General features: G+C 43.6%; 1 protein-coding gene across 2 annotated transcripts; it reads right to left on the bottom strand.

Annotated features, from left to right (window-relative positions):
- On the bottom strand, window positions 1-23,036 carry LOC311103986 (COP9 signalosome complex subunit 1-like). 2 transcript variants are annotated; one of them, XM_084145623.1, is made up of 15 exons: window positions 22,964-23,015; window positions 20,569-20,769; window positions 17,954-18,046; window positions 17,151-17,332; window positions 15,462-15,626; window positions 15,064-15,199; window positions 14,607-14,684; window positions 14,341-14,401; window positions 14,085-14,170; window positions 13,735-13,829; window positions 4,102-4,207; window positions 3,453-3,533; window positions 2,959-3,096; window positions 2,379-2,513; window positions 1-754 (listed from the first exon to the last, which is right to left on the bottom strand). In XM_084145623.1, the coding sequence occupies exons 1-15, from the start codon at window positions 22,994-22,996 to the stop codon at window positions 677-679; spliced, it is 1,668 nt and encodes a 555-aa protein (XP_084001749.1). In that variant the 5' UTR covers window positions 22,997-23,015; the 3' UTR covers window positions 1-676. The 2 variants fall into 2 exon arrangements, with proteins under 2 accessions (XP_084001749.1, XP_084001750.1); XM_084145624.1 differs by lacking the exon at window positions 20,569-20,769 and having other exon boundaries at window positions 22,964-23,036.
- Between the last annotated feature and the right edge of the window lie 1,229 nt (window positions 23,037-24,265).

Below are 24,265 nucleotides of genomic sequence, written 5' to 3'. Positions count from 1 at the left end.
TCATTTTGTATGTATCTTTATTAAAATCTTGTTCTGTGTCGAGGTTGTGTTTCCCCCCCCCAATGTGTAGTCAATGTTTGTCACCAGGTACAGAGCAAAGTGCATCTCTTTACAAAGAACCAGCCAGCTGCATCTCTCCCTCTCTTTTAATTCCCAAACTTTCATTTCTTTTCATTTAATTTGAGTAACAACAGACATTGTATCTTCACCAACTTAAAAAGTATTTTTTGATTGTGTTTGTTCCGGTCTTCTCTCCAGCCAGGAATCGTAGGCCCTGGTCAAAAGTAGCTCACTATAGGGAATTGGGTGTCATTCGGGACTGAGACATTGTTTTTTTCCGCTAACGTTGGGCCCATGTCATACATAGTCTGCCTCCCAAATCGCACCATATTCCCTACATAGTCCACTACTTTTGGCCAGGCTCTGGCTTAGCAGTTGTAGCTTTGACTTGGCCAAAATAAGGGAACTACATAGGGAATAAGATGCTATCTGAGGGCTGTTGTGGACAGGCCCCCCTCTGTTCATTCAGAGGCACCAGGCAGTGGATGCGACCCAAATGGCCCCCTATTCCCTACATAGTGCACTACTTTTGACCACGGCCCATAAGGGGTAGTAAACTATACAGGGAGCAGAGTGCCATGCCAGACAGCGATGGTGTAATGATGGGATGTCCCTCTCACATGGTGCTGCTCATCCGGGTTGTTTGGCTGTTGGCTGTTGTCAGCTCCCCCTGGCTGCCTTCTCTAGGAGGGGACTAAAGAGGGAAGAGAACAGATGTAGACTTAACGGTGAAATGCCGAGAGAGGGGGATACGTTGTCTCAAGAAGGGGCACAGGTTGATTCAAACGATGGGACACCGTACCATCTAAGCTCATGAAATACATCACTTGATAAATGAAAGTTTTGACAAAAGCAAGAAAAGCACAGACAACATGTTCCAAATCAAACACACTACATGTGAACTATCCAAGGTTTTCCATACATCGAGGGATAAAGAGGAAAGCGCTCCCCAGGGGCCGCTTTCCCAGACATAGATTAAACCTCGTCCTGGACTAAAAAAACTTCAGTGAAGAATATCCACTGAGAATGCTTTTATTCAGGATTTAATGTGGCTTAATTTGTGTCTGGGAAACCGTCCCTAGATCCATCTCAATAGTCTAGACTAGGGTCATATACCGTATTGGTCCGAATATAAGACGGCCTTTTTTCCCCTCGAAATAGGTCCAAAAAAGTCGGGTCGTCTTATATTCGGGGTCTAGTATTCAGAGCGCAGTTTCTCTTCTTCGGCGCTCCCTTTAAATGTCAATACACATTCGCGGGCACAGATGGCGCCAAAAATTCGTTCCGGACGGAGGGAAGAGGCGTCCTTAACAACCAGCCCGTTACCGGTGTTTAAAGATGGAAAGACAGGCTGACCATTTAGAGACAAGTGGCTCAAAAGTGGGCCAGGTCAATAAACAACAGCGGAGGAGCTATGATGCCAATTTCAAAATAATGGTTGTCAATAAGGCAGAGTCATCTAACAACTGCCAAGCTGCCAAGACATTCGGGGTCACTGAGTGTAATGTAAGAAGATGGCGAGCAGAAAAACAACGTCTAAAAGATGCTAACAGTCAGCGAAAATCCTTCCGTGGTCCTCAAAGTGGTCGTTTCATTGAGGTTGACCGGAGGGTTTTTGAATATGTCAGGGAAAAAAGAAGTGAGGGAATGCCCATTACCAGAGCTGTCATCCAGGTTAAGGCCCTGGAAATCGCCAGAGAGCTCAACATCACTGGATTTAAAGCCAGCCTCGGCTGGTGTCGTAGGATGATGCGGCGTAATGGACTGTCACTTAGACGGAGAACGAGTTTGGCCCAACGCCTGCCGTCAGACTTCGGAGAGAAGCTGCTTTCGTTTCAGCGCTTTGTTATCAACCTGAGGAAGAAGCACTCCTACCCGCTGGATCAGATCGGCAATGCTGATCAGACACCCGTTTATTTCGACATGCCAACATCGGTGACTGTCAATAGAAAGGGAGAAAAGTCTGTGTGTGAGGGATAGAGAGACATCGGAGGAGAAGTTTGGCGAATTTTTGTTAAGTTTAGTTAAATGTGTGGCCTGTATTTTCTCTGTTATTTAAAAATGTTGCTTTATTATTGCTTGATATTAATTTTGAATCATACTGTACATAGTTTGCCTTTGTGTTTAATTCACTGTGTTTTTAATATTGTTATTTTAAAATAAAATGAAGTTCTTTGTTCGGCAAATCTAGTCTGCAAATCTGTTTTTCTAAATGTTTGTGTTGAAAAACGGGGGGTCGTCTTATAATCAGGGTCGTCTTATATTCGGACCAATACGGTAGTAACAGCTGTGACTAGCATCAAGAGGGGTTCTGTTACCTTGACGTGTATCTGGTTGCGTAGCACGGCAGCTCTGAGGATCATGGCTTTGGCTCGTCTCTGGAACTCCTTGCCCATGTGGACAGACTTCTGAAACGTATGGCCCCTCTGGTCCACGTCCCTCGCATACAGGATCTGACATCACACACACATACATGAAACAGGAAGTTACTCACTCATACTGGAAGTGGAGCGAGACTGGTGTGTGTCTGTGCCTGTAATGATAGTTGATGTGTAGAGAGAGACTAGTCTATGGCTAGTGTGTGTTACCTTGCTGTGTGAGTCTATACGTGTGTGTGTGTTACCTTGCTGTGTGTGTGTTACCTTGCTGTGTGAGTCTATACGTGTGTGTGTGTTACCTTGCTGTGTGTGTGTTACCTTGCTGTGTGTGTGTTACCTTGCTGTGTGTGTGTGTGTTACCTTGCTGTGTGAGTCTATACGTGTGTGTGTGTGTGTGTGTTACCTTGCTGTGTGTGTGTGTTACCTTGCTGTGTGAGTCTATACGTGTGTATGTGTGTTACCTTGCTGTGTGTGTGTGTTACCTTGCTGTGTGTGTGTTACCTTGCTGTGTGTGTGTTACCTTGCTGTGTGAGTCTATACGTGCGTTGATGAGTCCCTCCAGTATGAGCTGGGTCAGTTCATCCTCCAGAGCTAACACTGTGGTGTTGAAGGACTGGGACATCTTAGTCATGTCTGCAGACACGTACGGGCTGAAGTACTGACTCACACACACACACACACACACACCAGGTTAACAACTTGGGCTGAAGTACTGACTCAGAACACAGGTTAACAATTTGGGCTGAAGTACTGACTCAGAACACAGGTTAACAACTTGGGCTGAAGTACTGACTCAGAACACAGGTTAACAACTTGGGCTGAAGTACTGACTCAGAACACAGGTGATGTAGGGATGAGGGAAAGGAATCCAGATGTAAAACTTCCACAACACTGCAAAGTGACTTAAGTCCTACAAAGCGTGTTGTGTTATGTCATGGTGTCATGGTGTCATGACTGTCTCACCTGTAGGAGGGCTCTTTCTGATCTCTGTGTGTGTGTGTGTCTCTCTCTCACCTGTATAAGGGCTCTGTTTCTGATCTGTGTGTACAGTGTTCTGACGTGGGGGGCCAGGTACAGGTCCAATAGAAGGGTATCCTACAGGAGAGAGGAGAAGGAGGACGAGAGAGGACGAGAGAGGAGGAGGAGAGAGGACGAGGAGGAGACAGGACGAGAGAGGACGAGAGAGGACGAGAGAGGACGAGAGAGGACGAGAGAGGACGAGAGAGGACGAGGAGGAGACAGGACGAGAGAGGACGAGGAGGAGACAGGACGAGGAGGAGACAGGACGAGGAGGAGACAGGACGAGGAGGAGACAGGACGAGGAGGAGACGGGACGAGAGAGGACGAGGAGGCGGCGGAGAGAGGACGAGGAGGAGAGAGGACGAGAGAGGAGGAGGAGAGAGGACAAGAGAGGAGGAGGAGAGAGGACAAGAGAGGAGGAGGAGAGAGGACGAGAGGGAATTGGTGTTAGGTGCACACTCAAATCCCTGTTGTTTCTGACCAACACCAAGACTAATTCAATCAACATTACTGAGTGGCAATATAAAGAGTTTCTCATTCAGATTTTGCAGTTAGCCTGTAACTGTCCATATAAAACGGTTTTCTTCCTTAACGTCATCTAGTTAGCCTGTAACTGTCCATATAAAACGGTTTTCTTCCTTACCTTCATCTCGTCCAGTAGTTTCAGACAGGAGGCGTACTTCGATTCGTAAAACTTGAAGATTATGTCACGTACCTGGGGCTCCAACTCTAAAAACAACTTAAAGGAACTAGAGAATAGAGAGAGAGGGAAAGCGAGGGAAAACAGGGGTTGACATTTCAATATGTTTATTTATTTCATCTTTATTTAACCAGGTAAGCCAGTTGAGAACAAGTTCTCATTTACAACTGCGACCTGGCCAAGATAAAGCAAAGCAGTGCGATAAAAACAACAACACAGAGTTACATATGGGGTAAACAAAACATAAAGTCAAAAATACAACAGAAAATATATATACAGTGTGTGCGAATGTAGTAAGTTATGGCGGTAAGGCAATAAATAAATAGGCCAAAGTTTTATAAAACAGTTACAATTTCGTAATTAACACTGGAATGATAGATGTGCAAAAGATGATGTGCAAATAGAGATACTGGGGTGCAAATTAGCAAAATAAATAACATGGGGATGAGGTAGTTGGGTGGGCTAATTTCAGAATGGCTGTGTGCAGGTGCAGTGATCGGTAAGCTGCTCTGACAACTGAGGCTTAAAGTTAGTGAGGGAGATAAGAGTCTCCAGCTTCAGAGATTTTTGCAGTTCGTTACAGTCATTGGCAGCAGAGAACTGGAAGGAATGGCGGCAAAAGGAGGTGTTGGCTTTGGGGATGACCAGTGAGATATACCTGCTGGAGCGCAGACTACGGGTGGGTGTTGCTATGGTGACCAGTGAGCTAAGATAAGACGGGGATTTGCCTAGCAGTGATTTATAGATGACCTGGAGCCAGTGGGTTTGGCGACGAATATGTAGTGAGGGCCAGCCAACAAGAGCGTACAGGTCACAATGGTGGGTAGTATATGGGGCTTTGGTGACAAAACGGATGGCACTGTGATAGACTACATCCAATTTGCTGAGTAGATGTTAGATTAATTTGTATTTTAAGAATAATGACTAAAGGATTTCACCCCAAATACAGTATAAATGTGTGAACAGTGTTAGAGTTATAATGTAGTGGCAACCCACTAACAGAGGGGGGCGGGACTAAACATTCCAGGGTGAAGGGGACTGAGAAAACGGGTTAAAAAAAGCCTCCTAAAGGTGGCCGGAGCAAAGTGCCTTTGTGTGTCAAGGGGTATAAAACAGGAGTGTATGGGTTTTGGCGCCAGAGCTCTCCATGAATAAAAATACAGATAATTCTTGCTGGTTGTGGACCTTGAATCATTTATGATTAAAACCAGAGCCTTACAACCTCTGGTGATGATTGAAGCTTAGGTTGAATTAGAGATAGAAATTCTCGTGACAAGTGGTCCTTCGAGCGGAGCTTAAATACGTCTTTGTCGTTCTAAGGACACCGAAACCGTGCACGGGCGGGTGATTGCATCCGTGGAGAATAGTCCTGGCCTTCGACGTTAAGGTTATAAACAGGCCGGTGATTACTCTTATGAACGATAAAGACGTTAACGAGTTTGAAAAAGCATTTAAATCCAAACTGCAAGGAAAAGGTCAGTAATTTTTATTCATGGATTTGGTGAAATAATTTGAACTTGTATAAGAATAGTAATTCTTGTGAAGGGCAGAGAATAGTTACCAAAATCTCAAAGGAAGTAATAATTATTATGATGGAAGGAAGGGGGGTCCGTAATTGACCCTAGGTAAATAGCTATTACCAAAATAATCTAGTTAATATTGAGATTGTATCTCGTACAGTCTTCACAATATAAACAGGAAGGGGGATAATTTGTCGTGTGCGATGGATACATTAAACAGGTCAAAAGTCGCATAAACAACTGGGGATTTGCTCTAACTCTGTCTGTTTCATGAAACTGGAGCAGTTACGACCTCTAGGTTACGGATAGTGTTAGCAAATGATCGTATAATGTTGTATACGTGTGAGACTTGATGATTCATCGAAATACGTGATAATTGTTTCAAGGAGGGACTGAATTAGATCACGTGAGAAAAAAAAAATGGTTATCTGACACCTTTCATGAAACCGGAGTTTTAAAAAAAACTCTGGGTTACGGGTTAGATAATTTAAATGGTTAATTACAAAAGCAGATCATAACATTGGCTCAAGAGACGCATTTAACAATAATTCCTAGGAAAATAATTCTGGATTGAATTATTACTAAAACGGGGGGATTTCTTATTTTTCCACCATGGGAAATAAATATTCTAAAGAGGTCCGAGAATTAACGGGGGATGAAAGATATATGTTAGGACGAGATCGAACAAATATGTTTTATGGATCCATTTGGGAGAAGAGGTATGGATTTATTGGGCATCTCGATGTGGAAAAGTTAGAAGTTATGATTAAGCAGATGCATGTAAACTGTGGAACGGATTTGAAAAAACAGCGAGGGGAGGGGCTAGAGACAGCGAGGGTCTTTTTGAAGCGCGAAGGAGAGAGGAAGTGCTTTAACTGTAACAAAGAGGAATATTTGGCAAGGGAGTGTAAGGCCCCGTGTAAATACTGTAACAGAACAGGTCATAACCATCGTGACTGCAAGGGTAGAGGAAAGGGCAGTGTCGGAGATAGGACAGTCTATTTTTTGGTTCCACGGGTAAAATGTTTGAAGAAATGATTCGTGTCGATTAAGAATTGGCTAAAAACATCACGAAGCGATTATTTGAGAGGTACCTATAAAATTCCAACGATATATACGTATGAACTTTCTCACCCAAACGTAGACGTACGTCATGAGTGAGAAAGTAGAGAATATTTACATTTGCATTTTTGGTCATTTGGCAGACGCTCTGGTCCGGAGCGACTTGCAGGAGTAGTGGGGGTTGGGTACCTTGCTCGGGGGCACATCGGCAGATTTTTCGCCTGGTCGGCTCGGGAGTTGGAGCCGGCGACCTCTCGGTTGCTGACACGGTGCTCTTGGTTACTGGGCTACCAGCCGGCCGATATGAGTTTAAGGTTGTGCCGTTGTTTGATTAGGTGATAAGGTTATGTGATAAGGTTTAATGGGTAATCGGACCATAACTAAAGTGGTTATAGAAGTAATGTATAAATAGTAGAGAGCCAATGGAGGGTTCCATTGAACTATTATGTTTAGTTGGGCATTTGAATGGCATAAGGTGAAATCTGTGTGTATGAGGGAATTCAACGGCTGGTATGAATGATAACCGGATACTACTTAGTATTTGGTTGGTTAATGCTGAATGGAAGATTTGAGGCGTGGTTGGCGGGTAACTAGGAAGACGCACTTATTCAATGGGGAATGGGTGTAGGGAGAGAGTTTTTACGTGTATTAAAAGTTGCATTAGATAGCTTTAGTAGTATTCTAGATAGGTCTATGAAAATATGTTACAAGTATGAATGACATTATTTCCTAAGAAGGAAGATTTGTAGGGAAGGTCCCCGCGCCTCCCCCATAATGTAGGAAGGAGCAGGAGAGGGGGGGAGAGGTGAGAGACAGTACATAGTTCAGATGGTAGGAATGTCATTAAGTGTATGCTTATCAACGATATCAAGTATTTGTTTTATTGATTGGGGCCGAATCAGAGAGAACGGTTAAAGAGATTGAATGGCGAGCTGGAGTGGCGATAGAGCTGTGAAAATTGAGTTGAGGACAAAGGACGATAATTTATGGCTCTGGTTAGCGGGAAAAAATAGAGACGGTCAAGCGAGTTAGATTGAGCTGGAAAGTTTCAAGTAGAGGTCTAAAGACTTTACTGAAAGGAAGTGCTTTGATGAATTCAAATGGTTATTACTTTATTGTATAGGTTGAGTAACACCAGTGCTGGATGAAAATAAATGGTGGATTCTAAAAAAATAATTTAGTTTCGTTACGTGAACAATGGGATATCATTTTTACTATTAGGATGATGGATTGAAAAAACATTGGTTATAAGTATGAAGTTAAACAATAAGTTTACATTTTAAGAACATCAATGCAACAAATTGCAATGAAGAAAGGAATAGTAAATTGGGGAGATAAAGGGGAAAATAACTGAGTTGTATAATAATTTGAGGGAACATTACCATCGACATGCAGACTTCTCCAAAGTACATGAATGTAAACAGGAAGACAGTGAGACCATCAGCCAATACTTAGAGAGACTGAGAAATGTATTTAACGCAAATAGTGGCATACCTGAGCCTCCCCAGGGGCAGGGAAATGATACTCCGTACCATCAGCAGCTAAAAATAGCATTCCTTAGTGGAATGAGACCAGAAATAAGCAGGAATATTAAGAGGACTTTAGTGGGATGGGGAACTACTTCGTTAGCCGAGGTCAAGAGATATGCAATCCATCATGAGCAGAATAGTAGACAGGATAGAGTAAGAAAAGAACAGAAGGGAGCAGAGTATTTAATGGCCACTCTAGGGGAAATAGCTGGTAGAGGTAGAACTCCAGAATAGAAGGGGAGAGAGATTTTCCTAGGGGGTGGATCAAATAATTGATAATGGATAATTTGAGATGAGATCACATTTGGCAGATTTAGGGCAGGTAGCTTAGTGGTTAAGAGCGTTGTGCCAGTAACCGAAAGGTCGCTGGTTCTAATCCCTGAGCCGACTAGGTGAAAAATCTGTCGATGTGCCCTTGAGCAAGGCACTTAACCCTAATTGCTCCTGTAAGTCGCTCTGGATAAGAGCGTCTGCTAAATGACCAATTTATTTATTTGTATTTATTATTGTTGTTTTTCAATTGGGTTTTTCAAATAAAAAAACAACACACCCAGCATGATGTTTATAAAGGGTTGTTATGTTGAATTTAGGGGATTTTCAACAGTTCATAGGTGGTGTTTACTATGCTGTGGGATGGAACGGTTTGTTGGGTGATATTTGAACCTAAATTAATGCAATGAGCTGCAGTAATCAGAGGAATGTACAATCTAAGGCGAGACAGCTATTGCCTAGATCATTGATTTAGCAATAGGATCAGGAAGATAGGGACTAAAAAGAATAGATGAAGAATTATGAGCTTTTTGGTAATGATAGACTGCTGTAAAGCTTGGGTACTCCATTATGTACTGCATACTGGTAAATTAAGTAATCTTATCTATGGGAAGGCAATGGCAGCCCATGGTAAAATCATTTGGAACTCTGAGGAAGAACAGTTTATGTTGTTGCTCTCTTCCCAAACAGTCTTAGCTTTTCATACATATATCAGGGATGTTACCCAAATGGTAGAGAGTAAAGAGGGATATGACATTGGTCGTGATTTAAAGTTTTTTTTTTTTTTTTGGTGGGCTATTAGATATAACTGGGTTAATCACGAACATAGAGGTTTTTATTCTTTGTTGCTAGGCAGAAGACTTAGGTGACCTAGGGTCGAAGTGCTTGCTCTTACTTCAATCCATGGCTGTCTTTTGTCTCTCTTCAAAAATTGTGAAGGGAGCGGCACCAGGATTAAGCAGAGTTCAGGCTAAAACCTGTCTCTCCTTTGCTATCTTCTTGGCTATCTTCTTGATTGATTACAGCAAGAGGGGGGGTTGTGTTAGGTTTTAAATATTTAAATATGGACTTGTCATGTCCAACAATCAGTCTTCAGGTCAAGCCCGGGAGAGCCGGGGTAGAACAGAGTTCGAACTAAACATAAGTGTTTTTACAAGATAAGAGATTGATTGATTGGATTACTAATTGATTCTGAACTGAATGAAAGTCGAATTTAGCCGCCATAAAGACAAAGGAAGTGGGAGGAGCAATAAAGAAGCAAAAGACAGTCTCAAAAATGAAAGGCATGGCAATTGGTTGATAAATCACCTAAGTGATTGTTTAGGTAGGTGGTAATATTGACACATGAGCAGAACTGTGTCAAGAGGGGGGAAGAGGCTAATGGTAGGATTAAATAATATACGAAGGAGGACAAAATACTTAAAAAAAAAAAAAAAAAAAGATTTTTTTTTTTAGATACAGTCTAGAAAGAGAATGCAGTCAGAAATTGTTAGATTAATCTGAACATGTGTGAAGATAGTTTATTAACCACACCCGTATGTCAGAGGTTTTGTGCCCCACAGGTGAACTAAAGGAGAAGGTGACCCACTCTATCTAACCAGGTGACTGGTGAGCATCCAGTCCCTAAAGAAGAAAAACTGGAAGCAGGCCTGTTGGGAAGGGCCCTATCAGGTTATATTGGTCACTGCCTTGGCCATTAGAATAGCAGAGAGAGTAACCTGGGTCCATGTTACCCACTGTAAGAAGGTAAGACCACATACAAGCACCACTTAACACACGCAGAGTTGGAGAGAAGAACTAGACCAATAGGGTCCGGGGATCACCTCTGTTAACGAAGACTTCCTACCCCGACCTATCATCACTGTAGTGTGTTCTTAGGGTGTGAGTATGGGGTGGTACCAAGCAGAAGGACTAAAGGCAGGAGAGGGTTGGCGGTTTTTGGGAATATGGGTGACCCTGAGCTGCATCATAGTCTTGGTATGTCAAGATCCACCACCACCTCGCACCAATTACGCTATGGCCTTACCATTATTAAGAAATAAAAGGGAAGCGACCCGACATACTGACCGTCAAGGACGAGTGATCTACAAAATAGGAGTCAGAGAAGGGTGGGGAGTAAGATTCAAAATTAGGATTAGGGATTTTATCAGGACGGATAAGCAAGCAACGTGGGATTATAAGATCCCATTGTATTTATGTTCAGCTCCCTCAGCGGATTGTTCCTGGGCTCAGGTATTTAGACATACTGGGGGACGGAGAGATGAGACGGGGGGGGGCAAGATGTCCAGATGGAGGATAAGAAGGTATAACGAAATCCCCACGGAGATGGTAGTAACAATAGTAAAGGTCACTAAAGAGGACATGAAAAGAACTTACTGGGCTTGTGCGGACGAATACGGACTGGATACTTGTCTAAGATTACATTTGATGGAGTCGAAAGATATGGAGGGCACAGGTACTGTCATTAATCCATTAATAGCAATAGACCGAGTAGATCAGTCAAGGGATGACGGAGTCAATTCAACTCACCCGTCCACTATGAAATATTTTCTCCTCCAAGAATGGAACCAAGGGGAAGTGGAGGGGGTCCCTGATGAGAATCTCTGGTTAAAGTGGATGAAGTACACCGCTAGGGCCTTGGGGGAGACCAATTGTTATGCATGCTCCATTGGGCGACCGACAATGTTGACCGCCCCAATGCCAAAGGCAATGTTTCCCTGTGTATTCGACCTGGGGTCCAATCAAAAAGAGCCCAATTGCACAGGGATTGGGCTGGCAAAGTTGACTTACTCGGCCAGCCCACCTAGATTCACTTTAACTCCTGGCGAATACCAGTGTTGCAGACATAGAAATGGCACCCGTAACTTGGGTGATTTTGATGGCTGTAAGGGGATAATTAATGTGACTGATTTAGATAAGGAAGGGAGGGGAAAAATGTGGAACCTTACCATCCCTCTGACTGATGTGTGGTGGGCATGTACTAACAAAGGGAGCATTCGACAGACATTACAAGAAGGATGGGTGGGTACTTGTGCACCAGTATTGTTGGTCCAAACCTGTAAGAATTAGTCATCAATGACCAGTGACAGGAAGAATAATCAGGAGGAGGAGAAATATAGGTCAGGAAGGAAATAGCCCAATTTAGATAGATGGTATAGGCATCCCCAGGGGTGTTCCAGACGAATACAAAGCTATGAATCATATATGGGAGGGTTTTACCACAACATTTTTCTGGTGGGTGACAATAAACAAGAATGTGGATTGGATAAATTATATCTATTACAACCAACAACGATTTATTAACCCGACTAGAGATGCAGTAAAGGGGATCTTCGAGCAATTATCCGCCATCCCGCTCATAACTTAGTAGAGGTTGGTTCTAGATCAGGCAGAAAGGGCCGGTGTCTATAGAATGATAAGCCATTGTTGCACATTTATCCCTAACAACACCACACTGGATGGGACAGTCACCAGAGCTCTTACAGAATTAACTGCACTAAGTGAAGAATGAACTGAGAACTCAGAAGTTAGCACATCGTGGATAGGGTGGTTTGATGAAATGTTTGGTAAATGGAAAACCATAGCAGCCACCATCTTAGGAGCGGTCAGTGTTTGTATGGGTATTCTTGTATTATGTGGTTGTTGTCTTGTTCCCTGTGTCCGAGGATTGGTGAGTCAGGCGTTGGTGAAATGCAGTATCTAATCAATGATGAGAGATGGACTGACTCCGGACTCTGACCAGGGGAATGTGAAAAACGATCCTCCAGGCTTGGTGGATGACAAGGATTTGGACCCTGAAAGACCGCAATTGGATGAAATGTTTATTAGTTCTGACGTAATCTCTGAGATTAATCATGCTTGTAAAATACATTTATCCTGAATGTGAAAACATTTAGTCAAAGGGGTGGATTGTTAGTCATTATTCTTAAAATCCAAATTAATCTAAAGGATTTCACCCCAAATACAGTATAAATGTGTGAACGGTGTTAGAGTTATAATGTAGTGGCAACCCACTAACAGAGGGGGGCGGGACTAAACATTCCAGGGTGAAGGGGACTGAGAAAACGGGTTAAAAAAAGCCTCCTAAAGGTGGCCGGAGCAAAGTGCCTTTGTGTGTCAAGGGGTATAAAACAGGAGTGTATGGGTTTTGGCGCCAGAGCTCTCCATGAATAAAAATACAGATCATTCTTGCTGGTTGTGGACCTTGAATCATTTATGATTAAAACCAGAGCCTTACAACCTCTGGTAATGATTCAAGCTTAGGTTGAATTAGAGATAGAAATTCTCATGACAGTAGAGTGTTGGAGGCTATTTTGTAAATGACATCGCCGAAGTCAAGGATCGGTAGGATAGTCAGTTTTAGGAGGGCATGTTTGGCAGCATGAGTGAAGGAGGCTTTGTTGCGAAATAGGAAGCAGATTCTAGATCCAACTTTTGATTGGAGATGCTTAATGTGAGTCTGGAAGGAGAGTTTACAATCTAACCAGACACCTAGGTATTTGTAATTGTCCACATACTCTAGGTCAGACCCGCCGAGAGTAGTGATTCTTGTCTGGTGGGCGGGTGCAAGCAGCGTTCGGTTGAAGAGCATTCATTTAGTTTTACTAGTGTTTAAGAGCAGTTGGAGGCTACGGAAGGAGTGTTGTATGGCGTTGAAGCTCATTTGGAGGTTTGTTAACACAGTGTCCAATGAAGGGCCAGATGTATACAAAATGGTGTCGTCCGCATAGCAGCAAGAGCAACATCATTGATATACAGAGAGAATAGAGTCGGCCCGAGAATTGAACCCTGTGGCACCCCCATAGAGACAGCCAGAGGTCCAGACAACAGGCCCTCCGATTTGACACATTGAACTCTATCTGAGAAGTAGTTGGTGAACCAGGCGAGGCAGTCATTAGAGAAACCAAGGCTATTTAGTCTGCCAATAAGAATGCGGTGGTTGACAGAGTCGAAAGCCTTGGCCAGGTCGATGAAGACGGCTGCGCAGTACTGTCTTTTATCGATCGCGGTTATAATATCGTTTAGGATGTACTGAAATCACTCATCACCCAAACAAGCTGTTACTCTCCATAACAGTTCCACTTGATGGAGAGACCAACAAAGCACATTGCTCTTTAACAGAGTTAGCAGTTACCTGAAGTGCACTTGTTACGAGGGTACTACTAAGTCTAGTGCACACTGCGTAGGGAGCCTACCTGCTGGAGATGATGTTCTTCTGTAGTTCCTGTCTGTCGAAGGTGGCCAGGGCACACATCCCTCCGTACACCGCTACATTACTGGGGGACAGGAGCTGGGGGGGGGGGGGCACACCACAACATTTTATAACACGAATAATAAAACTCCTAAATCCAAATAAAACTAAAAACATTACATGTACACAGCAACGTCATGGCTCAGATCAGATATGGTGAGGTCTCATACCATTATTATGGAGTGGAGTTTGGGGCAGTCAGAGGAGATGGGGTTGGGGTCAAGTTAGTTTAGTTGGGGTCAGAGATAGGGGGGTATATTGATATCTAATGTGATATGTAAAATGATATCTGACCTCTGGGAAGTCGCAGTGGTCAAACGAAGCCTGGAGGAAGCACTTGGCGGCCGGTTTGTACTTTCTAGAGGCCAGCTCTGCCAAACCTGGGGGGGGGGGACGACAAGAGAAACATTTGAAAGCGCAACTCACAATTTAAGAATAGGTTTTATTACCTAATGCAGGTCTAAAAAAAGCAATTTCAGCTGACAAGAGAAACATGCAGACTTCAGTGGTCCTCCTAACTGTATAATACTAGGATAGTATGATGTCTTACCCGCAGCACATTTTAGTTTGGTGAGGACAGATTGGTTCTGACTGTCTCTCTCTCCTCGTTGCTAGAAGAAACAAGCAAGCTGAGGTAAGTCAGTGATTTTCTCTCAGGTGACCATGATGACAGTGTGAAGGTTATATTAGGATCTACTGTACACATAACGGGAATATAGAAGGAGAACATCTGTTGAATAAATTCCCATACTGCTTGAGTTTCTCTCACTAGGGAGCTATGATGGAAAGGTTCTATTTCAGTCATTCGGTGCTAACCTCAGCTATCTCCGGAGTGGATTCTGCCTTGCTGACGTAGCTATGTACATGGGACCAGTTCTGGAGGTAAACGCTAACCTAGAGAGAGAGAGGAATAAAACACAGAGAGAGAGAGAGAGAGACAGAAGAGAGAAAAGGTTTGAGAAACCTTCCAAGGATGTTAGGTCAGACAATACACGTTTATAGATTTGACCAAGTCAATCGACAGAACTTGATGACAAAATATTGACATCTATAAAAGTTGACATGACATTCATAAACATTCATTTAGGAGGCCCCTGTAGCTCAGTTGGTAGAGCATGGCGCTTGCAACGCCAGGGTTGTGGGTTCGTTTCCCACGGGGGGCCAGTATGAAAATGTATGCACTCACTAACTGTAAAGTCGCTCTGGATAAGAGCGTCTGCTAAATGACACAAATGTAAATGTAAGGAGGCGCATGTTGATGAGGTCATAGTACCTTGATGACGTTAAGGCACATGTTGATGACATGCTTGGCGCTAGTGCAGTAGTCTCGGGCTCGGCTGTAGCACTTGAGGGCGTTGCTAAGATCGCCACAGTCTAAATAGTGGTCCCCTAGGTCATCATGACCCCGCCTGAACAGAGGGAGAGAGGGAGGAGAGGGGAGGGAGAGGGCGGAGGGAGGAGAGGGAGGAATCAGTGAGAGAAAACTTGTTGAGTAGTGGACTGGTTCCATTTGGGTTGAGGCCCTTCCTCCCCCATACCACTGGCTGTGTCCACATTGTCCACCCTTATCCCTAAGTGTGCCCTTGTCTTGCACACTCCCTCTCATGAAGTTAAAAGACACATGTAACAGTGAAAACAATGTCTACTTGAGTTTCCCCCAGAGCTGGTTACCTGATGCTCTCTTTGATGGAGTTTCCCTTGTAGTTCTTGAGGTCAGTGTCCAGCTTCTCCAGTTTGAGCAGGGCCTTTTTCCTGGTGCTCTCTGCCCAGGCTGTGTCCAGGAGAGGGGGCGCCACCGGCCCTTCAGGCACCGCGTCAGGGACACCCTGCACCTGTCTGGGAATATACAGAGATGTAAGTGTCGTACACACACATGCGGGGTCACACACAGATACACACACACACACGCACACGAAGACAAGCTCACAACACACACAATCATACTCCTCACTGAACCCACAGATACTTTTTTTAATTTTTTTATTTAAAGTTTTATTAAGTTTTCAATCAACCAACCAAACACATTCCACATTCACAGATGTGAATTAAAAAAAATAAAAATAAAAATAATAATAAAAAAAATTGTTTTATATATGTATATATATATACACATACATATATATACATACATACATACACACACAAATAATAATTATAACAAAATTTAAATTATAGAACTTGCAGCAGCACTATCAAGGTTCTTATTAGCTATTTCCAGCCTTAGCTGAGATGACGAGCCAATAATTAGTTTTTAGGTTTTACAGCACCTTACACAACACGCATCTGCCCATCCCCCTGATTCCCCCATTCACTCTGTCCAATTTGAAATATAGTTGAGTAGTGGAGACCAGAGTCTATCAAACTTGGGCTGTCTCTTGTGGAGGTCATAAGTGAGCTTTTCAAGGGGGAGAAAGTCAACAATCTGGTCAATCCACATTTTAAATGTAGGAGAAGTATTAGAGGCCCACAATAGAAGAATACATTTCTTAGCAAAGTATGTAATGGTCATGAGCAAATTTTCTCTGTCAGGATCAAGAACAAAGTCCTGCTGGGCATTAAGAAGATAGAGACACGGGGTCATATCAAACTGTACATCTAGTATTTTCTGTGCAGCAGTATGTATAGATTGCCAAAATCTGGCAATCTCTCTGCAGCTCCAAAATACATGCATATAGGTTCCACTTTCAGAGGTACATCTGTTACAATTAGGAGAAATGTCTGTTTTCATTTTATGGAGTCTCAGGGGAGTGTAATAAAATTTGTACAAAAATTTGTAATTAGATTCTTTCATTTTTACATTAGTAGAGGAGCAGTATACCCTGTCGCAAACCTCCGCCCATAACTCGTCACTGATAGTCAGACCAAGGTCCTTTTCCCATATTATTTTCAAAGGAGTAAAGGAGGATCCTCCTTTCTCAGAAAGGAGTCTATAGATATAGGATATTTTGCCTTTAATGGATTGTGCTGTGACAAGAAGGGTTTCAACTTCATTCAACTGAGTTCTAAACCTCCTCTTGGAAGTAAATGAGGAGATGACATGTCTAATTTGTAGATATTTAAAAAAATGGGATCTTGGCACATTGAATTCATTGCAGAGCTCTTGAAAGGATTTCAGTGTAGTGGTCTTCTGATGAAATAGGTCTGAAAAGGTCCTGATTCCTAGAGTATGCCAAAGATTAAAGTTGGCATCTCTCAGGGCTTTTGGCAAGTCTGGGTTGCCTACTATAGGCGAGTGAGAACATATTTGGGAGGAGATGCCCAAGTATTTCTTACAGTCCCTCCACGCTCGTAGGGTACCCACAGATACTTTTGTACCTTATATAGGCTCCACTTCAATCTCACACTCCTCCTCCTCCTCACCGTGTGGCGTCGGTGAGTCTGCGGTGGATCTCCTCGTACACGTCTACGTTGAAGGTCCTCTGGACGAAGGACAGCGCCATCTTCAGGGCCTCGGCACGGAGCTGGGGACAGTGTTCTGCTATGAACTGCAGTCTCTCAATACGCATCAGACCACTGTAGCTGGACGCAAACTGCTCCAGGTCCTAGAGAGGGAGACGGGGACAGATGAAAGAGAGAGAAAGCAGTGAGAGGGGGGGGGGGGGGGGATAGACACAGAAAGAGAGAGAGACAGGGAGACAGAGACAAAAGAGAGAGAGAGAAACAGACAGAGAGAGCGACAGAGAGACAAAAGAGAGAGAGAGCGAGAGAAAACGGTGTGAAGAAAACATGAAAGGAGCAGACCCCCATTTGACAGACTGACTTCATTTAGTTCAGTGTTCAGCATAGAATCTAGAAGAATCTAGAAGTAGAACTACAAACACACAGCTATGTAAGACTCAGCTCAGCGTACCAGTGCTAGCTTAGTGCTATAGTAATGTACCAGTGCTAGGGCTAGCTTAGTGCTATAGTAATGTACCAGTGCTAGGGCTAGCTTAGTGCTATAGTAATGTACCAGTGCTAGGGCTAGCTTAGTGCTATAGTAATGTACCAGTGCTAGGGCTAGCTTAGTGCTATAGTAATGTACCAGTGCTAGCTTAGTGCTATAGTAATGTACCAATGCTAGGGCTAGCTTAGTGCTATAATAATGTACCCGTTTTTAGGGCTAGCTTAGTGCTATAGTAATGTACCAATGCTAGGGCTAGCTTAGTGCTATAGTAATGTACCAGTGTGGGGTTTTCCACCACATAGTTGATGTCTGGAGCATTCTGCTGGTCTTCCTGGGGATCAGCATCGATCTGCATCGGCTCCACCGCCCCCTGGAGGAGAGAGAGGGATGGAAGGGAGGGGGACAGAGAGACAGAGAGAGGAGAGAGAGAAGGTGAGATGAAGAGAGAGGGGGAGATGGAGAGAGAGAAGGGAGAGGGGGAGATGGACAGAGAGAAGGGAGAGGGGGAGATAGACTTTTAGAGGTTAACCCCCTAAAAGTCTAAGGTCGATGTCCGCGCCCCGCTGAAATTGAATTAGCAAAAAATACCATAAAAATCCATAAATTTAAGCTAGACTTTTTCTGGGGGGCATTGGATGCGTTTCAATCCACCGCATTCGCCTATGTAACACTTTCGCAACTGCGGTGAAAGGTGACAGAGCTAGAGCGGTGTTTGTCAGACCATAAATCTGTCTTCTCACAAAATTGTCTGTAGCGTCCGAACGGTTTGTCCTACAAATGATTATGACCCCTCTATGGAAAGACGACTAACGAACACGGTGGTCTCCGTTTTGCTCTACGACCCCCCACAAGTGTCTTGGGACTCATCTGAAGTTGGTACAGCCGATCTGCCAACTGTCTGCAGTGTCCGTACAGTTTGGGCTACACACTAATATGACCCCTCTGTGGAAAGGTGAGACTCTCACGAACATGTGGGTTGTTTTGCTCTAGGACGCCAACAGGCCTCACCAGACTCGTCTGAAGGTCCCCCGGTACCAGTTGAAAAAATTAATGGAAGTATAGAGACTGGATTAGTGCCAAAAATAAGGGGTTAAATACAGTTGAAGTTGGAAGTTTACATACACTTAGGTTGGAGTCATTAAAACTCATTTTTCAACCACTCCACAAATTTCTTGTTAACAAACTATAGTTTTGGCAAGTCGGTTAGGACATCTACTTTGTGAAAGACACAAGTAATTTTTCCAACAATTGTTTACAGACAGATTATTTCACTTATAATTCACTGTATCACAACTCCAGTGGGTCAGAAGTTTACATACACTAAGTTGACGGTGCCTTTAAACAGCTTGGAAAAATCCAGAAAATGATGTCATGGCTTTAGAAGCGTCTGATAGGCTAATTGACATAATTTTAGTCAATTGAAGGTGTACCTGTGGATGTATTTCAAGGCCTACGTTCAAACTCAGTGCCTCTTTGCTTGACATCATGGGAAAATCAAAAGAAATCAGCCAAGAACTCAGAAAAACAATTGTAGACCTCCACAAGTCTGGTTCATCCTTGGGAGCAATTTCCAAACGCCTGAAGGTACCACTTTCATCTGTACAAACAATAGTACGCAAGTATAAACACCATGGGACCACGCAGCCGTCATACCGCTCAGGAAGGAGACGCGTTCTGTCTCCTAGAGATGAACATACTTTGGTGCAAAAAGTGCAAATCAATCCCAGAACAACAGCAAAGGACCTTGTGAAGATGCTGGAGGAAGCCGGTACAAAAGTATCTATATCCACAGTAAAACAAGTCCTATATCGAAATGCCGCTCAGCAAGGAAGAAGCCACTGCTCCAAAACCGCCATAAAAAAGCCAGACTACGGTTTGCAACTGCACATGGGGACAAAGATCGTACTTTTTGGAGAAATGTCCTCTAGTCTGATGAAACAAAAATAGAACGGTTTGGCTATAATGACCATCGTTATGTTTGGAGGAAACAGGGGGTTGCTTGCAAGCCGAAGAACACCATTCCAACCGTGAAGCACGGGGGTGGCAGCATCATGCTGTGGGGGTGCTTTGCTGCAGGAGGGACTGGTGCACTTCACAAAATAGATGGCATCATGAGGAAGGTAAATGATGTGGATATATTGAAGCAACATCTCAAGACATCCGTCAGAAAGTTAAAGCTTGGTCGCAAATGGGTCTTCCAAATGAACAATGACCCCAAGCATACTTCCAAAGTTGTGGCAAAATGGCTTAAGGACAACAAAGTCAAGGTATTGGAGTGGCCATCACAAAACCCTGTCCTCAGTCCTATAGAAAATGTGTGGGCAGAACTGAAAAAGAGTGTGCGAGTAAGGAGGCCTACAAACCTGACTCAGTTACACCAGCTCTGTCAGGAGGAATGGGCCAAAATTCACCCAACTTATTGTGGGAAGCTTGTGGAAGGCTACCCGAAACAGAGAAATAAAAGCTGAAATAAATAATTCTCTCTACTATTATTCTGACATTTCACATTCTTAAAATAAAGTGGTGATCCTAACTGACCTAAAACAGGGAATTTCTACTAGGATTAAATGTCAGGAATTGTGAAAAACAGAGTTTAATTGTATTTGGCTAAGGTGTATGTAAATTTCCGACTTCAACTGTACATCTCTCAGATATAGGACAGAAACTTTAGAACCAACTTCCTTTAGATTTTTTTTTTTGGGGGGGACTATCCTTAGTGAATCTGTTATTCAATGTGTTTGCATGGGCTAATATTTGTCAAATATTTTTTGGGGGGGGAATACTTCAAGGGGTCTTAAAATTCTAAATCAAATAGCAAAATGATCCTTGGTACGACCTTAAAACAATACCACATAGCAGAGCTTTGCTCTGTCCTGCACTGGTGGTCCCTACCTCAGGGAGCAGGGAGCATGCTGAGAGGCTGGAGCTGAGGACGTAGTCCCCTGCAGTGAACGGTAAGAGCAGATTGGGTCTGCTGCTATGGGAGGGACAGGGAGGCTCTGAGGCTGAGCTAGAGGCCCTACTCTTCTCCCTGTCTCTTTCGCTGTCCTGAGCTTGTTCTGCGGCAACCTCCAGCTCTGACACTGAGCTGACCTGGAGGAGGGAGGGGATGCAGGGAAGGAAGGGAGGGGGGAGATGCAGGGAAGGAAGGGAGGGGGGAGATGCAGGGAGTGACGAAGAGGAGTGATTTCTGTCCTTGATGACTTAAAGCACTTTGCATGATAAGTGATGTTAGTTAGTTAGCCAGACCTCTGACCACATAAGCTGGATGTACTTTGGGGCTGTTTAATAAACTACATGACCAAAGGTATGTGGACACCTGCTCGTCGAACAGCTCATTCCAAAATCATGGGCATTAACATAGAGTTGGTCCCCCCTTTGCTGCTATAACAGCCTCCACTCTTCTGGGAAGGCTTTCCACTAGATGTTGGAACATTGCTGCGGGGACCTGCTTCCATTCAGCCACAAGAGCATTAGTGAGGTCGGGCACTGATGTTGGGCGATTAGGCCTGGCTCGTGGTCGGCGATCCAATTCATCCCAAAGGAATTCGATGGGGTTGAGGTCAGGGCTCTGTGCAGGCCAGTCAAGTTCTTCCACACCAATCTCGACAAACCATTTCTGTATGGACCTCGCTTTGTGCACGGGGGCATTGTCATGCTGAAACAGGAAAGGCCTTCCCCAAACTGTTGCCACAAAGTTGGAAGCACAGAATCGTTTAGAATGTCATTGTATGCTGTAGCGTTAAAATTTCCCTTCACTGGAACTAAGGGGCCTAGCCCAAACCATGAAAAACAGCCCCAGACCATTATTCCTCCTCCACCAAACTTTACAGTTGGCACTATGCATTGGGGCAGGTAGTGTACTCCTGGCATCCGCCAAGCCTAGATTAATCACTCCAGAGAACATGTTTCCACTGTTCCAGATTCCAATGGCGGTGAGCTTTACACCACTCCAGCCAATGCTTGGCATTGCGCATGGTGAACTTGGTGTGCTGCTGCGCCGCCATGGAAACCCATTTCATGAAGCTCCCGACTAACAGTTATTGTGCTGACTTTGCTTCCAGAGGCCAGTTTGGAACTCGGAAGTGAGTGTTGCAACCGAGGACAGATTATTTTTACGCGCTTCAGCACTCAGCGGTCCCGTTCGGTGAGCTTGTGTGGCCTACCACTTCGCAGCTGAGCCGTTGTTGCTCCTAAACATTTCCACTTCACAATAACAGCACTTACAGTTGACCGGGGCAGCTCTAGCAGGGCAGAAATTTGACGAACTGACTTGTTGGAAAGGTGGCATCCTATGACGGTGCCACGTTGAAAGTCACTAAGCTCTTCAGTACGGGCCATTCCACTGCCAATGTTTGTCTATGGAGATTGCATGGCGGTGTGCTCAATTTTATACACCTGTCAGCAACAGTGTGGCTGAAATAGCCGAATCCACTCATTTGAAGGGGTGTCCACATACTATTGAGTGCTGTATCAACAAGGTGGGTCACACGTGAATGGGTGGAAGAAGCAAGGTCTGAGACGTTTAAGAAAATTGGAAGTCCTGCTTCTTGCATAAAAGGGATGCCAATTAATGTGTTGTCTCTAAAATTAACAGTACCTAAACTGAACTGAAGCAGTTGGTGACAGGTTTCAGGGTGATAGTAACTTCTGCCAATCCGGTGGATGTTGTTTACCTAGCTAGCTAACGTTAGCTAGCTGATCATAACAGACGACTTATGAATTGTTTCCATGGCCATCTTCTCTAGCTAGCTACATTTTTATTTAGCTTGCTAAATAGCTTGCATTTTAGGTGGCTACGCTAACGTTTGACACAGATGTAGCTATGCTGGTAAGGAATTACTAACGGCAGTCAGATTTTAAAAAGCTAGCAAACTACAGTAACGACTCAAACTGTCTGTTTACATTTTCTATAACTAACTGAGCTAAATTACACCTGTTCATTATTTAATCCGCCGACTCCCCTTCACAATTTACCTAACTAGTTAGCTATATATATATCAAACAAACTGAAGATTTATAATCTATAATAAAACAAAGCCTAGTTCAATCCGCCCTAACGCTAAATTTAGGACAAACTTGATGTTTGAGGAAGGCCCTAGCCTAGCTTCTTAGCTAACGTTAGCGAGCAAGATTAGCATGTTAACTAACGCTAGTTGAAAACACTTTATTAGAGGACCAAATAGATCAATTCAATCAAAACAAGGTAAACCATAAAATATAGTCATTCAAACGTGTTCCCGGTTATATAAACTGTTGAAAACAAGTTTTCAAAACACAAGTTTACCTGAAAGTTAAAGACCTGCACGGGCAGAGGCATCTCCTTCTCTGCACACACACACAATAATCACATCCGGGGTATGGGAGTGCAACTTGTATCTAAGTCCCTGTGGAGCAAAAGTCACTGCCTAAAATCAAAATATGGCAAGCTGGACAAACCCAATTTTGGCACTGCTATGAAACATTTTAATACCCACAGTCATACATTATCATGCATGGTTATAACGCCTAGTATATTGGACTAGTTGACATCAGCAAACCGCTCGCCCACACAACGCCATACACGTGGTCTGCGGTTGTGAGGCCTGATGTTAAATAAATTAACATTAAATTCTCTGGTAACAGCTCTGGTGGATATTCCTGTGGTCAGCATGCCAATTGCAAGCTCCCTCAAAACTTGAGACATCTGCACATTTTAGAGTGGTATTTGATTGTACCCAGCACAAGGTGCACCTGTGTAATGATCATGCTGTTTAATCAGCTTCTTGATATTCCACACCTGGTCAGGTGGATGGATTATCTTGGCAAAGGAGAAATGCTCACTAACAGGGATGTAAACACATTTGTGCACCAAATTTGAGAGAAAAAAGCTTTTTGTGCGCATGGAAAGTTTCTGGGATCTTTTATTTCAGCTAATGAAACATGGGACCAACACTTTACATGTTGCGTTTATATTTTTGTTCAGTGTATATATAAAGCTTAGTACTTATTAGTGTTCACTAATACAATCACTTTTTTAATCACATGTTCAGTGAAGAGGTTTCTTTTGGCAACATTAAAACAGTATTCTTTCCACCAATTCTGTTGCACAACTGAACGTTTTGCAACTGTTTGGAGTTTCTATTGGACAAGTTCAGGTAAGTCTCTCCACGTTTCGTGACGTTTGCTTCCGTTTAAGAAATATTTTCCAACAGAATCGGCATAATGAATACACCCCTGGTCATCAAAAACAGACAGTTCCTTTTTTCCTGTTAAATGTTACATTTGTTGTTTATGTTTTGAGTTGTTCCTTAAATCAAAGTTCAGTAGATTATCACTGATGCAACAACACAGAAGCATGATGCTGGTAAAAACAAAACAAAAATACCACTGGTAAAATAAAAACACTTACAAAGAAACATCTCTCACACTCACCCTCTCTTTCACTCTCTCCCTCTACCCCCTCTTTCGCTCTCTCTCTCTCCCCCCCCTCTCTCTCTCTCTCTCCCCCTCTCTCCTTCTACGCCTCTTTCTCTCTCTCTCTCTTCCCCCCTCTCTCTCTCTACCCCCCTTTCTCTCTCCCTCTACCCCCCTCTCTTCTCCTCTCTCT

Source organism: Coregonus lavaretus (assembly GCF_964263955.1).
Source record: "Coregonus lavaretus genome assembly, chromosome: 2".
Taxonomy (NCBI): domain Eukaryota; kingdom Metazoa; phylum Chordata; class Actinopteri; order Salmoniformes; family Salmonidae; genus Coregonus; species Coregonus lavaretus.
This window is presented reverse-complemented; position numbering and strand designations above follow the sequence as displayed.